Here is an 18,207-nt window from a genome sequence, read left to right on the forward strand (position 1 = left end):
TTTTCCATTTGGTTTTTTTTTTTTAATCATGGAAAATAAAAGCTCTCCCTGTCCCCTTCACTCACTAGGACATGGGTCCAGCTACAGCTGTCCCCCCAACCCCCTACTGCTTTGTGGTGCTAAGCAGGCCTGATATGCCAATGCCTTGTCCTGCCCATGCCATTGCCCCTTGCCCCTCACTCTCAAGCCACAGTCCCCCTCAGCCCTCCCAGTGCCACTCACTCCCAACCCACAGCCCCCCGGCCCTGCCAGTGCCCTTCACTCCTGACCTGCAACTTCCTGTTCCCCCTCTCCCCATTGCTCAGCCCTGCTGGATGGGGCCTCCAGTTACTAGGGCTACGGGACCTGGCATCTCTATCCTGCCTGTCCCCTGCTCCTTTAAAGGAGAAAATCTGTTTTTCCACAGAAAATAGAAAACCCAAATCCCTACTGATAAGTTACACAAACCAAATCATTGCTGAAACATCACTAACTCAAACCAAATCATTGCTGAAACATCACTAACTCAAAGCTGTTGGAAAAAAGTTAAAAACCAAAATATAGCTGTGCAGAAAACATCAGTGCTTTGGCATTTTTTGCCTAAAAACCTGAGTAAAATTCCGTCACATGTTGTCAACCTTGAAGCAGAAAGTTTATATTTGTTACACTGCTGTTTGAAACAAAAGAAGAGTTCTCTGCCCTTTTAGAGAAAACTCTGAAAGCAGGAAACTTCTGAAGCGTGGTTATCTTTTCAAAGGCATCAGGCGAGATCAAGAGAAGTCTGGAATCCTGACACTGAAAAAAAAAAAGCTTTTAACAATGCATTTTTCCATGGTCCTTTCAACTCTGGAATTCATTCCCCATCTGTTAGTGTAAAACAGCATAAGTAGATGGAACTCCCTGGTCACTCTGCTAAAACAAATTTTTGAGAAGTGCTAAAGAGAGACTGGAAATAGGTTTTAATTACAGAACATGAAGGAATGAAGATTTTGACTTGTAACATACTCAGTCACAGTGAGTTGCACATATGAGAAAGAAGTGGTAATCTTCGCATCAAACAAGAACCAAGATAGCAGCAATTTCAGCAGATGGCAATAGTGGATAGATCCACGAATGAACATTTTCATCTATTATAAAATCTATTAAAAAAAATAAAGGATTTTAGCAGTCCAGACTTTCTGTGGACAGTTATAAGTTTGAAGACAGAATGACTGTCAGACTCCTTTTCTGGTTACCGCTGTTAAATTGAATACAGACAGATTTCATTTGTATCTTCCTTTCCATCTATCAGAAAAACACACAGCACAACTTCAGATTACCTGTTCTAGAACAGTGATTTCTAATAAGTGCTTGATGAGCCAAACAACTAGAACTGCTGTCTGATTAATCTCCTCATTTGATTGTGAAGACCAGATGCCATCGCATTAAGAAAAAGTTTTGCCTGATTTTTTTTGCTCAAGGACTGTGGGATATGCAATTGTCCCATACTAAAATTTCCTGTTTCCCTTATTAGAAATTCCTGTATACCAGTACATAACTCAACACTTTCATCACTTTTGTATTACAGCAGCAATTAATACATACCACTGAAATAAGCATTCCTCACACAGTCAAGATTAAAGCCTGCTTGAAATTCAGTGAAAATGTAACAATTCTCTGAAGTTTAGATATGAATTACTGTCTACAATGTTTGACACGGATACTTGTTTATGGACAGAACATTTTATTAAAAGTGTTTGTGGTAGAGCACAAGTTGTGCCCGCCACTTTAAGAGGTTGAAGCAGGCTGTGGACCAGCCAGCAGGTGCAGTCAGGCCCTATTAGGCAGTCACATGATCACATGCCCTCCCCCCCCCACCGGATGAGGTCTGGACAGCCAGGGTATAAGCCCAGGCCCTAGAAGCAGAGCCAGCAGTTACTTCTAGGAGCCGCTGGAGCAACACTGCATAGCCTGAGAGCAGCTTCTGAAACATCTGGAGGTTAGGGTAGGAACTATGGGGGTGGAAGAGGTTCCTTCTGGTCCTGGGTTAGACCCGAAACTGCATCCTGCTGGGGTTGGATTGTGTGGCAGGACAGTCTCCAGGAAATGCTACACCAGTGCCTGCCCAGTGGAAGGCAAGGCTGGGATGCTGTATTGCCTCAGCCCCCGCTGCCTTGTGGGTATCCCCTGTGGAGGGGAAAAGCTAGGGGAGCACACCCCAACAGAAAAGCACGGGGCCCATGTCCACCACGTGGGGTCTGAGACAGGGGCCAAGGCCCACTGAGTGGGGTGTAAGGCCCAGTGGCCCAGAGAGGGACTAGAGGCTGAGTTTGGCTCAATGTGGGGCAGAAAGCCAGAGGCTGAGTAGATTAGGGCTTGCAGGTAGTCTGAAAGACTGTGCGTAGGTTAGTCAAAGTGTGTGAGCGATGTAGCCAAAAGGACTGTGTAGAGTAGGGCCAGGGTGGGACCCAAAGGGCTGCGTGGAGTAGGGTGCAATGGGTGAGGCTCAGTGAGGGGCCGAATGGGTGAGGCCCAGGAGTGGGCAGAGTGATTGAGGCCTAGCAAGGGGCCGGAGTTGTCAGCAGTTTAGACGCCACCTCCCAGGCACTGGACACAGTGTAGAGGTAGTTTGGAGCCATGTATTTGGCCCAGTACACCATGGCCAAGATTAGGACAGCTTCCCACACACAACAACCATTGTGGTAACATCAACGGTGTGGCAGGTGAGGCAGGGTAGACTGCCCTAGGCAGGGGGCAGGAAAATTATGTGAGTGGCTCAAGGGCGGAGCTTGTAGTCGCCCCCCTGTCACAGTGTTTTAAAAAGCAACAGTAAAAAGCAAATATTTTGCCATGATCTGCAGGAAATTACAACATTCGATACTGAAAACAAGGAATAAAAGCTCATACCTATCTCTGTCCTGGTGGGTCCAATTCCATTATAAACTCTCAGGTAATTAAAGTGGCAAGAATTTGAGTCTTCAATATCAAAGTCTCCAAATTTGAGCTGAACTCTCTCACCAGGTTTGACACGAATCTCCCACTCACACACTGAACTATTGGGGTAGGTCTGTGGGTAGTTTATTGAAGTAAAAGTTCCACTTTCAGGGCCTAGAACAGTATGTCCACATCCATCACCTAAAAAAAAATTATAACAAAAATTCACACAGTATAAATCTTCAAAGTTTCATTTGTAGTCTCATCAACTTTAATATTGGTTCAAGTTTTTTCAAATGTGGTAATTAAACTCAAAAACAAAACTGGCATCAGGGAAACTATGAACATAACACGATAGGATTTAATAAACTTTATCTAGGCTTAATGTCTAAATACAAACATTTCAGTTAGCGCTACCTTTCTCAGCAGGTTAAATTAACCTGGGCAAATGTAGTTACTCTGCATGTCGTCCCAATAGTCAGTTGTTTTGAGCATGCTTGGACATCTGTAGATGCACCATTTCATGCAGTGTAAACATGCTTTATATTCCTTACTCCATCTATCCGAAGAGCTACAACAGTAACCTATTTGGGGGAAAGAGCGGCAGTGTAGGGATGCAGCCAGGCACCCTGGGCAAAGCAGAAGCAGTGATTTCTGATTTCTACCATGACAGCAAATGTGTGGTGGCCAGCAGCAGGCACATTTTTCATACCTTCCCCCAAGCTGGAGCTAGGGGCAGTTGCTCCTAGCACCCTCCCCTTCTCCCTAATCACACCACTGAAACAGACTTCCTATTTTGGGAAGTCAGTTGGCAATAGTTAATGGTATTACCACACTGTAAATGATAATACATAAATAAATGGATACAGCTACCATGTTAGTGAAGATTTATGACTTTTGAGCAGAAAAAATATAACAGCTGTAAACCAAAGGTATTCCCAAAACATTCATGCCAAGCATAACATGACTACTAAGATGAATGATATTTAATAGTAACTAGGTATTTTAAAATTATTTTTAAGGAGAGAGTACTATGTAAGTTGCAAACATTAGTACTCATTCTATGAAGTTGGTTCAAGATGGAAAATAGTTCTCAATATATTACATCCAGCTAAACTGTACCACTGGATACAAATCCCAGAAGACTAGATTCTCTGACAAGTATTTGTGTTAGGACTTAAGCCAGGGGTGGGCAAAATGCAGCCCGTGGGCCAGATGCGGCCTGCCAGCCCATTCTATCCAGCCCACAGGGCTCCTAAAAAATTTAGAAAATTAATATTTATCTGACCCTGGCTGCCTGTCATGTGGCCCTCGATGGCTTGCCAAAACTCAGTATGTGGCCCTCCACCTGAAATAATTGCCTGCCCCTGACTTAAGCAAAGACCACCACCTACTGTGTAGACCCCCTATGCCAGATTCTTGTGAGATGCATAACACTTCTAGAAGGGCTCACATAATTGTAAGTGAAGAGTTATGATTTGCCCAGCAAAATATATTGCTTTGAGTGTTCTGACTCAAACTTACTTGGCATTATAAAATGTTTGAGAGATCTATAATACTGGGTGGGTAGGGCTGGATTATGACAGGGTGGGGCCCTAAGCTAGGGGCTGCCAACCTTTCTATGCTGCAGCCTGGCAAACCGTGGACAGGAAGTGGCTGTGGCCTGGAAAACTGTGGACTAGCATACAGAGCTCTGTGGCAGGGATTTCCAACTGGAACTCAGGTAAAGATACCTCCACCCCGCGGGCAGGGGAGTGGGCCTAAACCTCACCTGCAGCTGCCACAGGCCCTGCAGGAGGAGTTGCAGCCTCTGCCCGGCTCTGTGGGGCCACTGTTTGCTGGTTCATGGTCACTTCCAGTCCAGGGGTTGGCTTAGAGGCCTCTCATAATGTGAGGCCCTAAGCTGCAGCTTTCTTAGCTTGTACCTAAATCCGGCACCGTGCGTGGGCAACTGCCTAGTCTTTAGGACTGCTGCCATGCACTGAGAAGCCCTATGAACCAACATTTCTTTCAGCCCAAGTTAGAAGTTACTTTTGTAGGTCGGTAGAGACATTTAGTGTTTTTCACTCATATTACTGCCCCTTCCAGTTTGGAAAAACTGTATCATATTTTATTTAAGTACAAAAATTGAGACAGCTTTGGTCTTTTCTTTGCCTGTGAGGCCATTCTATTTGGCCCATGGGTCCCCTAAGAAATTTAGAAAAGTGACAGGAACCCAGGGCAGTAGGACCCAGGGGAAGCCTGGTTGGGTCCTGCCCGCCCCAGGTCGGAAGCCCCAGCAGGGGCTTCTGGCCTGGGAATATGTGGCTCCTTGGCTGCACCAGCACAGGAAACTCAGGTAAGGGTGGGGGGGAAGGGTAGGGAAGGAGCCCGGGGAAAAGTGGCCCCTCCCCCTCTCCCACCTCATGGCCAGCACTCCCTGCTGCAGCCACTCACAGCCTGTGTGGGGCTGTCCAGAGCAGGCATAGGCAGTGCCACACAGGCTGTGAGCAGCTGTAGTGTGGGGTGCTGGCCATGGGGCAAGTGTGGGGCCGCTTTTCCCCGCACTCAGCACCGGCTTGTAACCCGCTCCTGCTGCCAGCCTAGGCCCTGCACTGGCTCTCGGCTCACCCTTCATGGCTGTGCTGCGGCGACAGCTGCTGCGGCTCCCCCCCATTTGCTGTGCCAGGCAGCGTTTGCCACCACTGCCTCTGGGCTGCCCAGAGTGCATGAGCTCTGGGCGGGCAGCAGCAGCAAAAAACACTGCCTGGCATGGCAAGCGGCGGGGGCCGCAGCTGCTGCTGCCCTTTGCAACCCTGATGGGCGAGCCCGGAGCCAGCGCAGGGCTCAGTCTGCCAGCAAGGGTGGGCTACAAGCTGGTACTGAGCGCGGGGAAAAGCGGCTCCGCCCCGCCCCGTGGCCGGCACCCTGCACTGCAGCTGCTCACAGCCCGCCTGGGGCTGCCTATGTCTGCAGCAGGGAGCTCCAGGAGGGCAGGTGGTGTATGAGACAAATGGACTGACTCCTGCTGGTGTAGGAGATGAATGGCCTGGCTCCTGCCCCTTCCCCTCCACTGCCCCCTGTGGTGCCTGTACCCCCTGGTGCCTGCTGTGGTGCCTGTGCTCCCAGCCCCTGCCCTTCTTTTCCCCTGCTACTGCTTACTCTGAATCTCAACTCTGACTCCAAGTACATCATGGCTCTGGCCCCTGCCTAGCCAGGCAACAACGGTTGCAACAGCAGCAGTTCTTGGATTGGGCTGAATCTGGGACTGGAGCTTCAGCCACCATTGCTGCTTCTCCCTGGTTGCTGCGGTATGTACTCTGTCTCCCAGGCTGGAGTGGGGCCAGAATTAGAACTGCAACCGAGGGTAAGCGGAGGTGGGAGCAGGGTAAGGAGCAGGTGCCTGTGGCTCTGGCAGGTCTACAGCAGTTACCTATCCTCTTGCCCTCTTCCCCAGCCCCCCCACCCACGTTGAATGGGGAAAAAACACATCTTGGATTTGAGTAAATATGGTACTAAACGGAAAATGAACAAGAAACAGAATAGAGGGATTAAAAAGGAAGAAGAGTATAGATTAACTGCTGTAGTACTGGGACAGGATATAGGGTTTGCTGTAGGTCAGGGATCAGCAACCTTTTTAGGCTGTGGGCCAGATTTGAAGATGGCGGGTGCTAGGACCCAGCTACCACAACACTACTTTGCTCAGCAGCTGCATAAGGAAAGCACGCACCACCATGTTTCTGTGCAGCTGCAAGACAGTCTCCACAGCCAGATATTTACTCTGTAGCAACAAAAGGGCTTTGGTAGCAGTTGCTTTCCCCTACCACTGGGGAGGAGTGATGACAGCCACTGGGGAAAAACAACAGTGGAAGATGTGCCCGAGCACCCTCCTACCTCTGACCTGATCTTGGTCAGTCTGGCTGCTGAAACCCCATATCTATAGGCCAGATTATGGTTCCATGTTCTGTAGGTTCCCAACCCCTGCTGTAGGTGAAAAAGATCAAATTATCATACAATAAAATATTTAAAATTCATATTTCATCTAAGAACAAAAAACTGTAACCTCTCTTTCTCCATAAACTCAAAATTATGATAACAATGGTCTGCTCTTTGCACTTCTGGGGTTTCTTTCCTTTTCTTTCCCTTTTTTCAATATCTTGTTCATTTCTTTTAAATTCCTTTTTCTGTCTGTCTTCCTCCCTTGCAACCCCAGACTTTTCTCCAATGAATAACACTAACATATCTTCATTTTGGGAAACAGAACTGGGTGTGAGAGGTTGACATTATTTTAATAAAGAAATAACATGAATTATGCGTATGAATTATGACTGCAGAGAAAGAAGGGGTGGGGAAGAAGAAATCTAGGAGACAGCGAATCCTGCTCCCAGAGATCCTGTGAAGTTCAATAGGAGCAGTCTTGTGTTTGAAGAAAGGGAATGAGTCCAAGTATTTTTAAATAAATTTCAAAGCTATCTCCAACTTGATGGTCCTGTTTTCCTTAATTTTAGGATTTCATTTTCATGTTACATCTTTTTGAGTTTTTCTGCCTCAACTGAGTAGTGAGAAGTTGACGCAGCAATTTTTCATATAAACAACAGGCAAACTCACTTCATAGCTGCTTCTTAGGGCAAGACAGATTATGGTAGTCCATCTAAGTAGAGAGCGTTACATATTTAGACTTAAAATGGACTGCTTGAAATTCCTTTCTTTGCTTAGGTAAATCTAATGCCTTTATTCCAAGTAATTAAGAGAGTTATTCTTGATATATTACCTTACATGTCTGTCATTTTTTGTTTGCAGACTGGTGAATTGTGCAGATAAAACCTTCTCAAGCAGCTTAACAGTTAAATGCTCTCTCTTCAAACCTACATCCTATGTATTAAAATCTATATTAATGTTTTGTAGACTGTAGTTAGACTTGGTTTCACACTCTTTCTCAAATGACAATGTGGGAAGATTCTCTTGTCTTGTCTCTCGTTTTGAAATTTTTCTGATATTGGGAACAACATTGACTCTGATATAAAAGTTTGGCCACAGTGAACTGCAGGTTCTCAGAAGAAAATCAGAGTAGCTTGGCTATGTAATGAAGATCTTGAAATTAGTGATACCTTTCACAGGTGATCATCTTCTGTAATCTAAAATGCCTTATAATTTGCTCTGTGTGGCTTAGCATGTTTTCCACATTTTTTGTTTGTCTCACACATATTCTATAAGTTCTTAGTCTTGAGTTCATGCTTATCTATAAAAAAGGGATACCAACTGTTCATGAAGGATAAGCAGAGGAGAAGAGGAGGAGGAGGAGTTGCTCATTATGTAAAAGAGCCATATGACTGCTCAGAGCTCTAGTATGAAAAATAAGACTGTAACTCATGTCAACAATCACAATAAAGAGCTGACAGTTGCCCTGACAGTTTACACCCCAGGGTACTCAAGGAGCTGGCAAGCACCATAGCTCAGCCCCTGGCACAGATCTTTGAAAACTCCTGGTGCTCTGGTGACGTGCCCGAAAACTGGAAGAAGGCCAATGTGGTGCTATCTTCAAGAAAGGGAGGAAAGTGGATCCAGCAAACTACAGACCCATCAGCCTGACCTCTATCCTGGGGCAGGTCTTAGAAAAGATTATCAAAGAGACCATTCTTAGCAGACTGGCTGATGGCAGCATCCTGAGGGATAGCCAGCATGGGTTTGTTGCAGGTAGGTCTTGCTTGACCAATCTCACTTCCTTTTATGACCAGGTGACCTATCACCTGGACAAAGGAGAAGAGATTGGTGTCGTGCATCTTGACTTTAAAAAAGCCTTCGATCTGGTGGTATCCCATGATCACCGCCTAGCAACACTGGCCAACTGTGGCCTTGGCTTCACCATGATCTGCTGGCTGGGGAATTGGCTCTGTGGTCAGACCCAGAGGGTGGTGGTTGACAGAAGTCAATCATCGTGGTGCCCTGTGACCAGTGGCACCCACCCTTGAGGCTGTTCTTGGGCCAACAATATTCAACATCTTCATTAATGATGTGGACACTGGTATCAGAAGCGGACTGGCCAAGTTCGCCAATGACACCAAACTCTGGGATAAAGCGTCCACACCTGAGGACAGGTGGGCGATCCAGGCTGACCTTGACAGGCTCAGGAAATGAGTGGACAGGAACCTGATGGTGTTTAACACCAAAAAATGCAAGGTTCTCCACCTTGGGAAGAAAAATCTGCAGCATGCTTATAGGCTTGGCAGCACTACAGATGAAAAGGACTTGATTGACCACAGAATGAACATGAGCCTCCAATGTAATGCTGCGGCTAGTAAAGCAACCAAAATAATGGCTTGCATCCATAGATGCTTTTCAAGCAAATCCCAGGATGTCATTCTTCCATTGTACTCGGCCCTGGTGAGGATGCAACTAGAGTACTGCGTCCAGTTTTGGGCTCCACAATTCAAAAAGGATGACATACACTTGGGAGGAAGAAACCACACATTCATCAAAGATGGCCCTTCATTTGGGGGCCGAGATGACCCATTTCAGTTCTCTTATTTTCTGCAGGGTGTTCCAATAACATTGGAATGATAAGACTTTATACTGTCAACATTAATATAAAACAGATAAAAGTGTTTTAATCTTTGTGGTCTTTCATTATTTCAGCAGACTAATATTTACCCCCACCCCTTTGCAGGTCACTTTTAAGTAATATATTATGTAATGGCTTTTCATTGTAAGTTTCACAAATTTCAATGCTTCTGAGACCAGTAATCCAAGTGAGGATTCCTATATTCCTACTGATATGCTGAAAGTGAAATAACTGACCAACTTAACCTACAACCCACGATTTAATTCTCTACTCTGCTCATGACCTAATAAGGAAAAAATTCTTCATATGTTCCCACAGGATTCCCTGAAAATAATTTTTATTTTAATTAATCTCAAAAATACAAGAACCATAAATATTTAAATTCTATCTAGGGAACCAAAATATTGTACCTAGAGAACTTTCAACGGTGATCTACATAAATGAAGCAAATGATGTTAGTTACTTTCTTAATAATGCTAAAAGTCAATCAGAATGTTTGGATAAAGGTTCTTCTTCTTGATCTCAATCCAGAAATGATTTCATAAAATCAATTTAGTTGCTGGCACTATAAAATGTGATAATTATTTTCAATGTGTTCAACATTAATGATGCCTGATTCAACCTTCTGTAAAAGGAATATTAACCCTTCCTTAGGGGTCAGCAACCCTCAGCACACATGCCATTAGTGGCACATGGAGACATTTTTCCCGGCACAGTGGGAGGCACACAAAGAAATTGTTTGTTTGTTTATTTATTTTTAAGTTGCTGCTCCAGGCTGTGCAGTCACAAGTCACAGCGCTGCGGCAGGCACTGGGGCGGAGCCAGAAGAACACAGACAGGGATGCTGTCTGTGTTCTACCGCCCTTGCCCCTTGCCCCTTGATCCCAGGCTGTGGCTAACCCCTGGAGGGAGTTGCCCAGGCAGGCAGGCAGACACCCTGTCCCACCCGGGGCAGCACTGAGGTCAGATAGTTGGGACAGGGTCTGAGTGGCGTGGGGCGTGGGGGGCCAAGCCAGCCCAGTTGGGCCCTTAGGAACGTGGGAGCTGGGTGGGAAGTGGGGGCAGCCCCGGGACTCTGCAGGCTCAAGCTGTGGTGGGCGGGCAGGTGGGAGTGCCCAGCAGCACCTGCAGGGAGGTGTGGCCCAGTTCATGCAGCTCCTAGGGATGGGATACAGCCATCCTGCGCACGTGGCAATGCTGCCTGGCTGGGGCAGGACGCTGGGCTTGGGGATTTACCTCTCCAGGACTGGCCTCCCTGCACGATGGGCACAGTGCAGGCAGACCAGAACCATCCCCGGTTCAGGGTCATGGCCATGGGAGCCCCCTGGAGCCTGGGAACAGCCACCGCAGCTGCCTCAGCCTGCCCGGGTCCCAGCCTTGCCCACCCAGAGCTTCCTTCAAGGGGCCAGGGCTGGGTCAGGCACTGCACAGAGCCTCTGTGCTGCAGGCTCCCAGCCCGCTTGGCCCTGAGCACTGGCTGCAGCGGCTGTTCCCAGAGCCCGGGGAACAGCCTGTGGCTGCAGATCCCAATCATAATGTACCTGGCTGGCACAGAGACCAAGCAGGGAGCTCCAGGAGCCCAGTGTCCTGCCCCAGTCAGGCAACATCCCTTTGTGGGCAGGGTGGCTGCGCCCCATCCCTGCAGAGCTGCATGGGCTGGCTGGACCCCACCTCCAGTGCTGCTGGCCCCGCCCCTGCTGTGGCCTGAGTTTGTGGAGCCCTGGGGCAGCCCCCACTCCCTGCCTGACCCCAGCTCTCCTCCAGCTGCAGCTTTCCCAAGGGTCTGGCCAGGCCAGCCTGCCCACAGTAACTCCCCCCGTGCCTGCTGCTCCCTGCTCCTCTCTCCCTCTCTTCCCCTTCATCACAACATGCTTAACAAGAAAAAAAATCGCAAGTACAAGGCAGTTCATGAAGTTTTATTTATTGTCATCAGGTTTTGAATTTTTAGAAAGTCTGGTATTTACTGTTAAAAAAAGAAAAGAAAAGCAACATTAATGATTATTAATTGTATTAAATATGCAGTGCATCCTGCCATGTACCCCCTCCACCCCAGTTTTGTTTTTGTGGCGTGCCAGCACTCTGGCACCTTACAAGGTAGACATTGTGGTTTTTTCGGCACTCGGGCCAAGAAACGTTGCCTACCCCTTCCATATAGCTATCAACCTGTTTCCTTGACAGGGCCATTCAGATTACAAACCATCATTTTAGATTCATTAGCAAAACAAAAGAAGTATCAACTGACATTACCAACACTTGAAAGAATCAAACACCCCTTGAATGAGACAAAATCTTGATGAAAGGATACATTGGAACATTTAATCAATGTTTCGGTATAATTTATCAATGCATCAAAAATATATATCTTCACTTGGCAAAGGCTGAAATTTAGCAAAACCTGAAATTTCATAGATTTTTTTTTATAATTATATTGGATGTGAAACCCACTCATTAATATTCTGGGATATATCTTTGTACTCAAGACTTTAGTTAGGGGTCTTCAGATATTAGGATGCAGCTTTTTGCCACAGACTGCCATAAAGTGGTCTCTGATTATCTGGAAAACGTTAGCTGACTAGCACTAATTAAGTTTTATAGTATTTCTTTTTACTGTTTTCTTCTGTCTTAGTATATAATGAAGTTTTTGGCTAAGCCAGAGCTGATTTAAGTTAAATCAAAGTGATTAGACTACACTAAAAAAAGAAAAATGGACTCTGATCTCAAGGCTGGGGGAAGAAGGTCCATAGAATATTTAAGTTCCCTGTTAATCCATAGCAATAGCATTTCCCCAAAGTAAACGATGTGTCTTCCTGGTAGGATACGAAGATCTGGCTAGGAAGCACTGGAAGAGCTCTATTGCTCTTCAGTTGCTTGAATGTGTACAACTTCATGTGCTTCTGGCAGCTCTGTGTGGATCCACTGCAGCAGTTGTTTCAGCAGAGCACAAAATGCATCCTTTGGAAGGCAGCAGCAGTTGAATGAACTGCTAAAGATGGCAGAAAGTGTGAGTATCTACACATGCCTTTTGCAAGTGGCAAATGGTAAAAGAAGCCTTCCTTTGTTCATCAGAAAACAAATGCCTAATACATCTTGGCTATTTGATCAGTATTCTCATTCTGACCAAAAAAATAAGTCAAATGTGTGCCTGACCCAGGGTTAAAGAACTATAGCACACTACTTTCTGTAGCCACCAGCACACAAGAAAATGATGCTACTAGCATCCAGGGGCCAAAAAGAATGTCTTTTGGTTAGGGGTGCACCAATCAAGATTTTCTGGGCTGATACCAATGGCCAACTATTAACGAGCCATATTGGCTGATACTGATCTGATTGCCTACATGCAGCCTGGCGAGCAGCATCCAGCTAGTAAGTCTGTTGTGGGGGAAAGGTCAGAGGGGAGGGAAGGGGCATGGGGGAACAGATCGAGACTCCCATGGTGAGGAAGGGAGTGGGGGCTAGAGCAGGCACTGCCCAGCCAGGGTGGAGCAGTGCATGGGACAGGGCTGTGAGCAGCTCATCCAGGGGGTATGGGAAGGGGAAGATAGCTCCCACTGCTCCACTCACCCCCAGGGGAGGCATGGGGGGCATGTGACCCCTGGATCTGTGCACAGGGTGAGGGCAGGCACGGGCAGCTGTTGCAAGCTGGGCTCTTCCTGGCCAGGGGGGCCGAGATGGGGCTACGCCTGGCTTGGGCCAGGCAGGGGCAGCAGTGGTGCTGGGCTCCCCCAAGGGCAGCCCTGGCCCAGCGCCCCCACCAGGAAAAGCCCACTACTGCCTCAAGCCCACAGAGGCAGCCCGCCCTCATCCTGCACAAAGATCCGGGGGTCAGTTGCCCCCCATGCCTCCCCCAGGGCTTCAAACAGCAGCAGGAGCCCCCCCATCTCCCTGTGCCCCTGGATGAGCCATTTGTAGCTCCATCCCATGTTCTGCCTTGCCCCAGCTGGGCAGTGCCTGCCTCACTCTCTCCCTCAGCACAGGGGCCTCTATCTGCCACGCCCACCCCTTTCTTCCCTTGCCCCTCCCCGCCCCACCAACAGACTTGCCAGCTGGACACTGCTCTCCAAGCTACCAGGCTGGCTATGTGCATGCTGCAGCTGTGTACATGCACACAGCATTTATCGAGGACATTATTGGCCACATCAGCCAAGAAAAGACAGTTGCTGATAATGTCAATTTTTCTTTTATTGGTGCCGATACGATATGGACTGATGTGCACCTCTTTTGGTATTCCTTCCTGTTACCAGAGCTCTCTGCAAAGGCAGCCAGAAGAACAAGCCACCCAGTCTGGTACCTAAAAGCTGTGAAATCCCTTGCTCTGAAAAGAAATGCCTTTGCTCTGAAAAGAAAGAGGCTGTAGCCAAATCTTTTTTCCCCATACCATAATTAGTTGTGAGACATCAGCTGACTCTCAACAGGCTTTGGAAGGGACTCCTTTACACTTAAGACTTTATACTGGGAAGGCCTTTTTTGCACCTTAATGGCTAGAAAATTAATTTTTTTCTTTTGTTTAAATGATAAGTAGTCAATGATATGTACTTTGGATAGAGTCCTATTGATATTAGGATAAGTAGATGTTTCAACCCTTAGTTATGAAAAGTAAAAAGGAATTTTTTTTCTTAAAAAAAAAATCAATAAGCAAATGAATAGTCTATATCCAAATGCACATTAAGTTTGGTACTGTGCAGACAATGTGTTCTTTAAAAAAACTTCAAGAAAAGAATCTCAAAAATTCAAAGAGGAATGTTTTCAACATGTTTGATCTTCGAGAGTTTAATATTTTATTTAAATAGTTGCAAACAAAATTAAATTATTCCTCAAATCATTCTGTATGTCAATTTGGAGTCTAAGTTCAAAGTAAAACACAGCAGAAATGTAATCTTGATTTAAATGTAAGTTATGCAGTCTTACAATGATTTGATCTCTGCAGACCACTCCATTATATACCAGTAAGACTGTAAATTATTAATGAAACAGAGAACTGTCTTCCCCAAAGACCTTGCAATCTAAATAAATTTCAAGATGCAGAAAGAATTCTGAATTTGTATTTAGAAAATAAAATAAACATTCCTTTCTCACATAACTGTTTTATGTTACTTAGTAGCCAAAATAATTGAAGTTTAACTAATGAACAGGACATACTACATTTGTGACAATAGCTGAACATCTGTTAAGAACATAGTTTCCCAAAATCTGATCCAGGAAGAGCTGGCTAGTTATATGTGCTGGCTCTCTCTCATTTCCAGCTGTTAAACTGCATTAAAAGCAGCTAAAAATACATTAAATGCTTTCCCAATATCACTTTTCCATGAAGCAATTGCTATAGTTGCCATAGGGATGTTATAAAATCATGAAAGAGCTGATTTGCACAGTTGAGATAGTTTGCATCGGAATGTGGTCCTCACCATAAAATAGGATGAGAAACCGTGTGTTAGAGCCTATTATAAACAACATAGCTCTACATAATGTGATAAAGAGCACAATGGTTTATAAAGGAATATCAGCTTCTCCATGAGAAGTTGATGTTAATTTTTTTATGTTTATTGTGAAATGTGGAAGAAATCATTAAGTAACAAATGAACTCTCACATTGATATAAATACACAAGAGCTGATCAGAACTTGGTATGATTCCATATTTGCTGGAGGCAATTATAATATTGTTGGGTATTTTATAACTGCTGTTAAATTGATTAAACCATCAGTTTTATATGTTTTTCTATGCTGAATAAAAATATCACTAGAAAGCTCACCATTTTACTCTTGTGAAAAAACAGGTATGTTTCAAAGTACCCTGAGAAACTATCAAACTGAATTCAAACTATTATACGCAGTGCTGGTAGCATCACCTCCTGTGAAAGTTGCCCAAGAGTTCTTGATTTCAATTGCTTATAACTTTGTCAAACTAGGCATTCATGCTGAAATCATTCTGTTTTAGTTATCCGCCCCAGAATGATTTTTTGGGGAAAATGTGTGTCAAGATAGTTCAGCCGTTTTCAAAGAGAAATGTTGTTTTACCTGCATAAAAAGATGCCTGGATCCTTTTGGGGGGAAGCTCTAATACCTCCATATATCTGAGTAGGAAGTTGAAATTTGGCAGCAGGTGGGCTTTATTTTTAAGGTATGTATCTTACACTGTCCACTTGAAAATCCACCCACATTTATCTAAAGCATGAACCTCTGAAAAAACTGAAGTCTGCACAAGCTCAGTAGTGTTGGCCTGAGTTTTGCAGTTCAAGACTGCACATTAGGCACATTTCAGCTCAGGCCTAAGCAGGACTTAATTTAACTGCAACTCTGGGCTGCCACTAGATGAGCAAAAAAAATCATTGCAAGATCTGACAGTAGAAAGCCTGCTTCCTCTGTGCTCTCAATGAATCGGAGCACAGAGAAGGAAGATGCCCAATTTGAGCATGACAGAGGACAAAAATAAGGAAGAGCTGGAGAGTTGGACAAGAGCTGGGCAGGGGAAGGGGGAAAGAGGAAAACCAGGATTCCAGCTGGGAGAAAGATGTGCAAGTGAAGAGAGGTCTAAAATGGAGCTAGGGTATGGGGAGAGAACTAGGACTGGCTGGCCAACAAACTAGGATAAAGAACTGAAGCAGGAGAACGGGACGCAGACTGGAAGCATTCCTTCTGAACACAGAGTGCTATGAAACACTAACTCTTTAAAAGCAGGCTCTCCACGTTCTAAGCAGGAACTGAGCATCCAACTTACTAGACACTTTTGATCTTCTATTTGTAGTGTTTCAAGCCCACATCTGCAAAACAGAGATGATAATTCCACCCCCTTACTTTGCAGCGATGTTATAAAACAGTACTCCCCCAACCTGCTTCATCATGCATGTGCAGCCAGGTAGGCATGGCACAGCACACTGCCTCACTTTAAGCTCTCTATGGGCTTCTCTTGGGTACCGCAGCACACTGGTGCTCTGGGCTGCTAGCTTCCCTGGCACCAAGGACTGTTCCATGCTAAGCTGCCTTACTCCCTAGGGCAAAGACATACAGCAGAAGTCCAGGAAAGGGGAGCCCCAAGACCCCAGCTGATGCTGCAGATGGAGCGATAAAGGCCACAGGTGGGAGTCTGAGGACTGCATGTTAACCCCAGCAGGCCACATGTGACCTGCAGACCACCAGCTGGACAGCCCAGTTATAAAGTTTAAATATTTGGATACAATAGCAATGAGAAGTGCTGCATCCATAACCGACTTTTTTTCAGTTCTGTGGCCTACTCCTCCACACAAATAAAAAAGAAATCACTTTGGATCAATTCAAACTTAACATATTTCCTTGCCAAAACTAAAAATTTTCCATCTTTTCTCTATTCCAGGCCTTTTTTTTTAGCAGAAATAAAGCACTGGAAATGAAGGACTAGACTTTGATGCCATTCACAATTGGAAGAGAAAGAAATATAGAAAGAGGAAGAAGTGGTGGCAGTGCTGCCATTCCTTTTTCCAACAGCCCAGTAATTAGGGCATCCTCTAAGGGGGTGGGAAATCCAGACTTGGCTGTATAGAGGGATTTAAACTTGCATCATACAGGAGAGTAGTCTAACCACTTTGCTAACTAGGTTTTAGCTTTCATTTCTTCACTGGTTCACAGAAAAAAAAATATATAAACCTAGGTGTTGCAGGGTACTAAGGCGCGCTGGTTCCTTTCAAGGGCAAAGGCAGGCTAGTCAAGGGGGCCCTGAGAACTAGGCAGAGCTCCACAGCTGCAAGTTCCCTGAGCAATCAGCCAATGAGTTAATTAGCAGGCACCTGCAGGCAGTCAGCTGACCAGAAGGAGGCAGGGCCCAGGGTACATATAAGCCCAAGACTAGGGCTGTTAGGGTTCACTCTCTCTGGCAACTATTGGGAGAAAGAGCTCTTGCAAAAGAGCTACCTGTGACATTTTGCCACCTGCTTTGCTATCTTCAAGTGCAGTAAGGCTCCAGGAGCCCATAAGGTACCCAGGGCTAGAAGACCTGGTATGCAATGAGAGTGGTTTGTCTTTAAGGGACAGCGCATAGTTTCTTTTAGTTATTGGTATGTTATAGCCTAGGGGCTTATATTTGTGCTATTGTTTGAACTGGTGGTTTGAGATGGGCCTCTGGTGGGGGAGGCCTCATTAGTGCTCAAAGGTGGGGCAGCTACAGGGGCTGGAGAGCCTTGGTGCCACGGGGCAGCTATGGGGGCTGGAGAGCTGATTGACAAGAAATGATTGACTAGAGCTAGCAGCTCAAAGCTGGGCCTGACACAGCAGGTCTAGGCTAGAAGGCCTAGCTATACTAAAGGGGCAGAAGCTGATTAGGCTGAGATGCCCAGCAGAAGGAACAATATTCATGTAACACCTGCCAGGCATGGTAAAGGGGAGGTTTTGGAGCCAGGCAATTATTCTTATATAAGAAAGGGGTTGGTGGGTCTGTCTGTCACACTCTTGGAGCACTCTGGTTGTTTCAGTAACCAATCAGAGTGCTCCAAGAGTATTTTCCACAAGAGGTAGTGGCATGGTAGAGTGCTGCCATAATGGTGGGGGCAGAGGGCACATAACAAGGGGGTGAGGCCAACACTGCTCCCTCCCTCCCCCCCCCCCCTCCGCTCTGCTCCCTGGAGGGGGTGGTGGTATAGAGTGCCTGCTGAGGGGGATGGTAGCACAGCAGCAGCGTGGGGTGGTGAGTGGCGGTATTCTGTCCTTGCTCCCATCCCTGGTCATTCCTGATGGGTAGTGGCTTGCTTAGCCCATAAGGGTTGAGGTGCCCCATGCAACACAATACTGAGGACAGCAAAGGGCTCAAGGACCAGTG

At 46.0% G+C, this 18,207-nt stretch overlaps 1 protein-coding gene across 5 annotated transcripts in view; it reads right to left on the reverse strand.

Moving 5' to 3' along the window:
- DCBLD2 (discoidin, CUB and LCCL domain containing 2) overlaps window positions 1-18,207 on the reverse strand; it is a 90,634-nt gene that overhangs the window by 65,985 nt on the left and 6,442 nt on the right. For all 5 annotated transcript variants that reach the window (XR_016443330.1, XR_016443328.1, XM_090055920.1 and 2 more), the window contains exon 2: window positions 2,866-3,093. Coding sequence is in view for 3 of the 5 variants with exons in the window: in XM_090055920.1 (XP_089912046.1) it covers window positions 2,866-3,093 (228 nt within the window). In the remaining 2 variants the exon portion in view is untranslated. The remainder of the gene's footprint in view (window positions 1-2,865; window positions 3,094-18,207) is intronic.

This window comes from Crocodylus siamensis, chromosome 1 (genome assembly GCF_052110815.1).
Source record: "Crocodylus siamensis isolate JL-2025a chromosome 1, ASM5211081v1, whole genome shotgun sequence".
In the NCBI taxonomy this organism is placed as follows: Eukaryota; Metazoa; Chordata; order Crocodylia; family Crocodylidae; genus Crocodylus; species Crocodylus siamensis.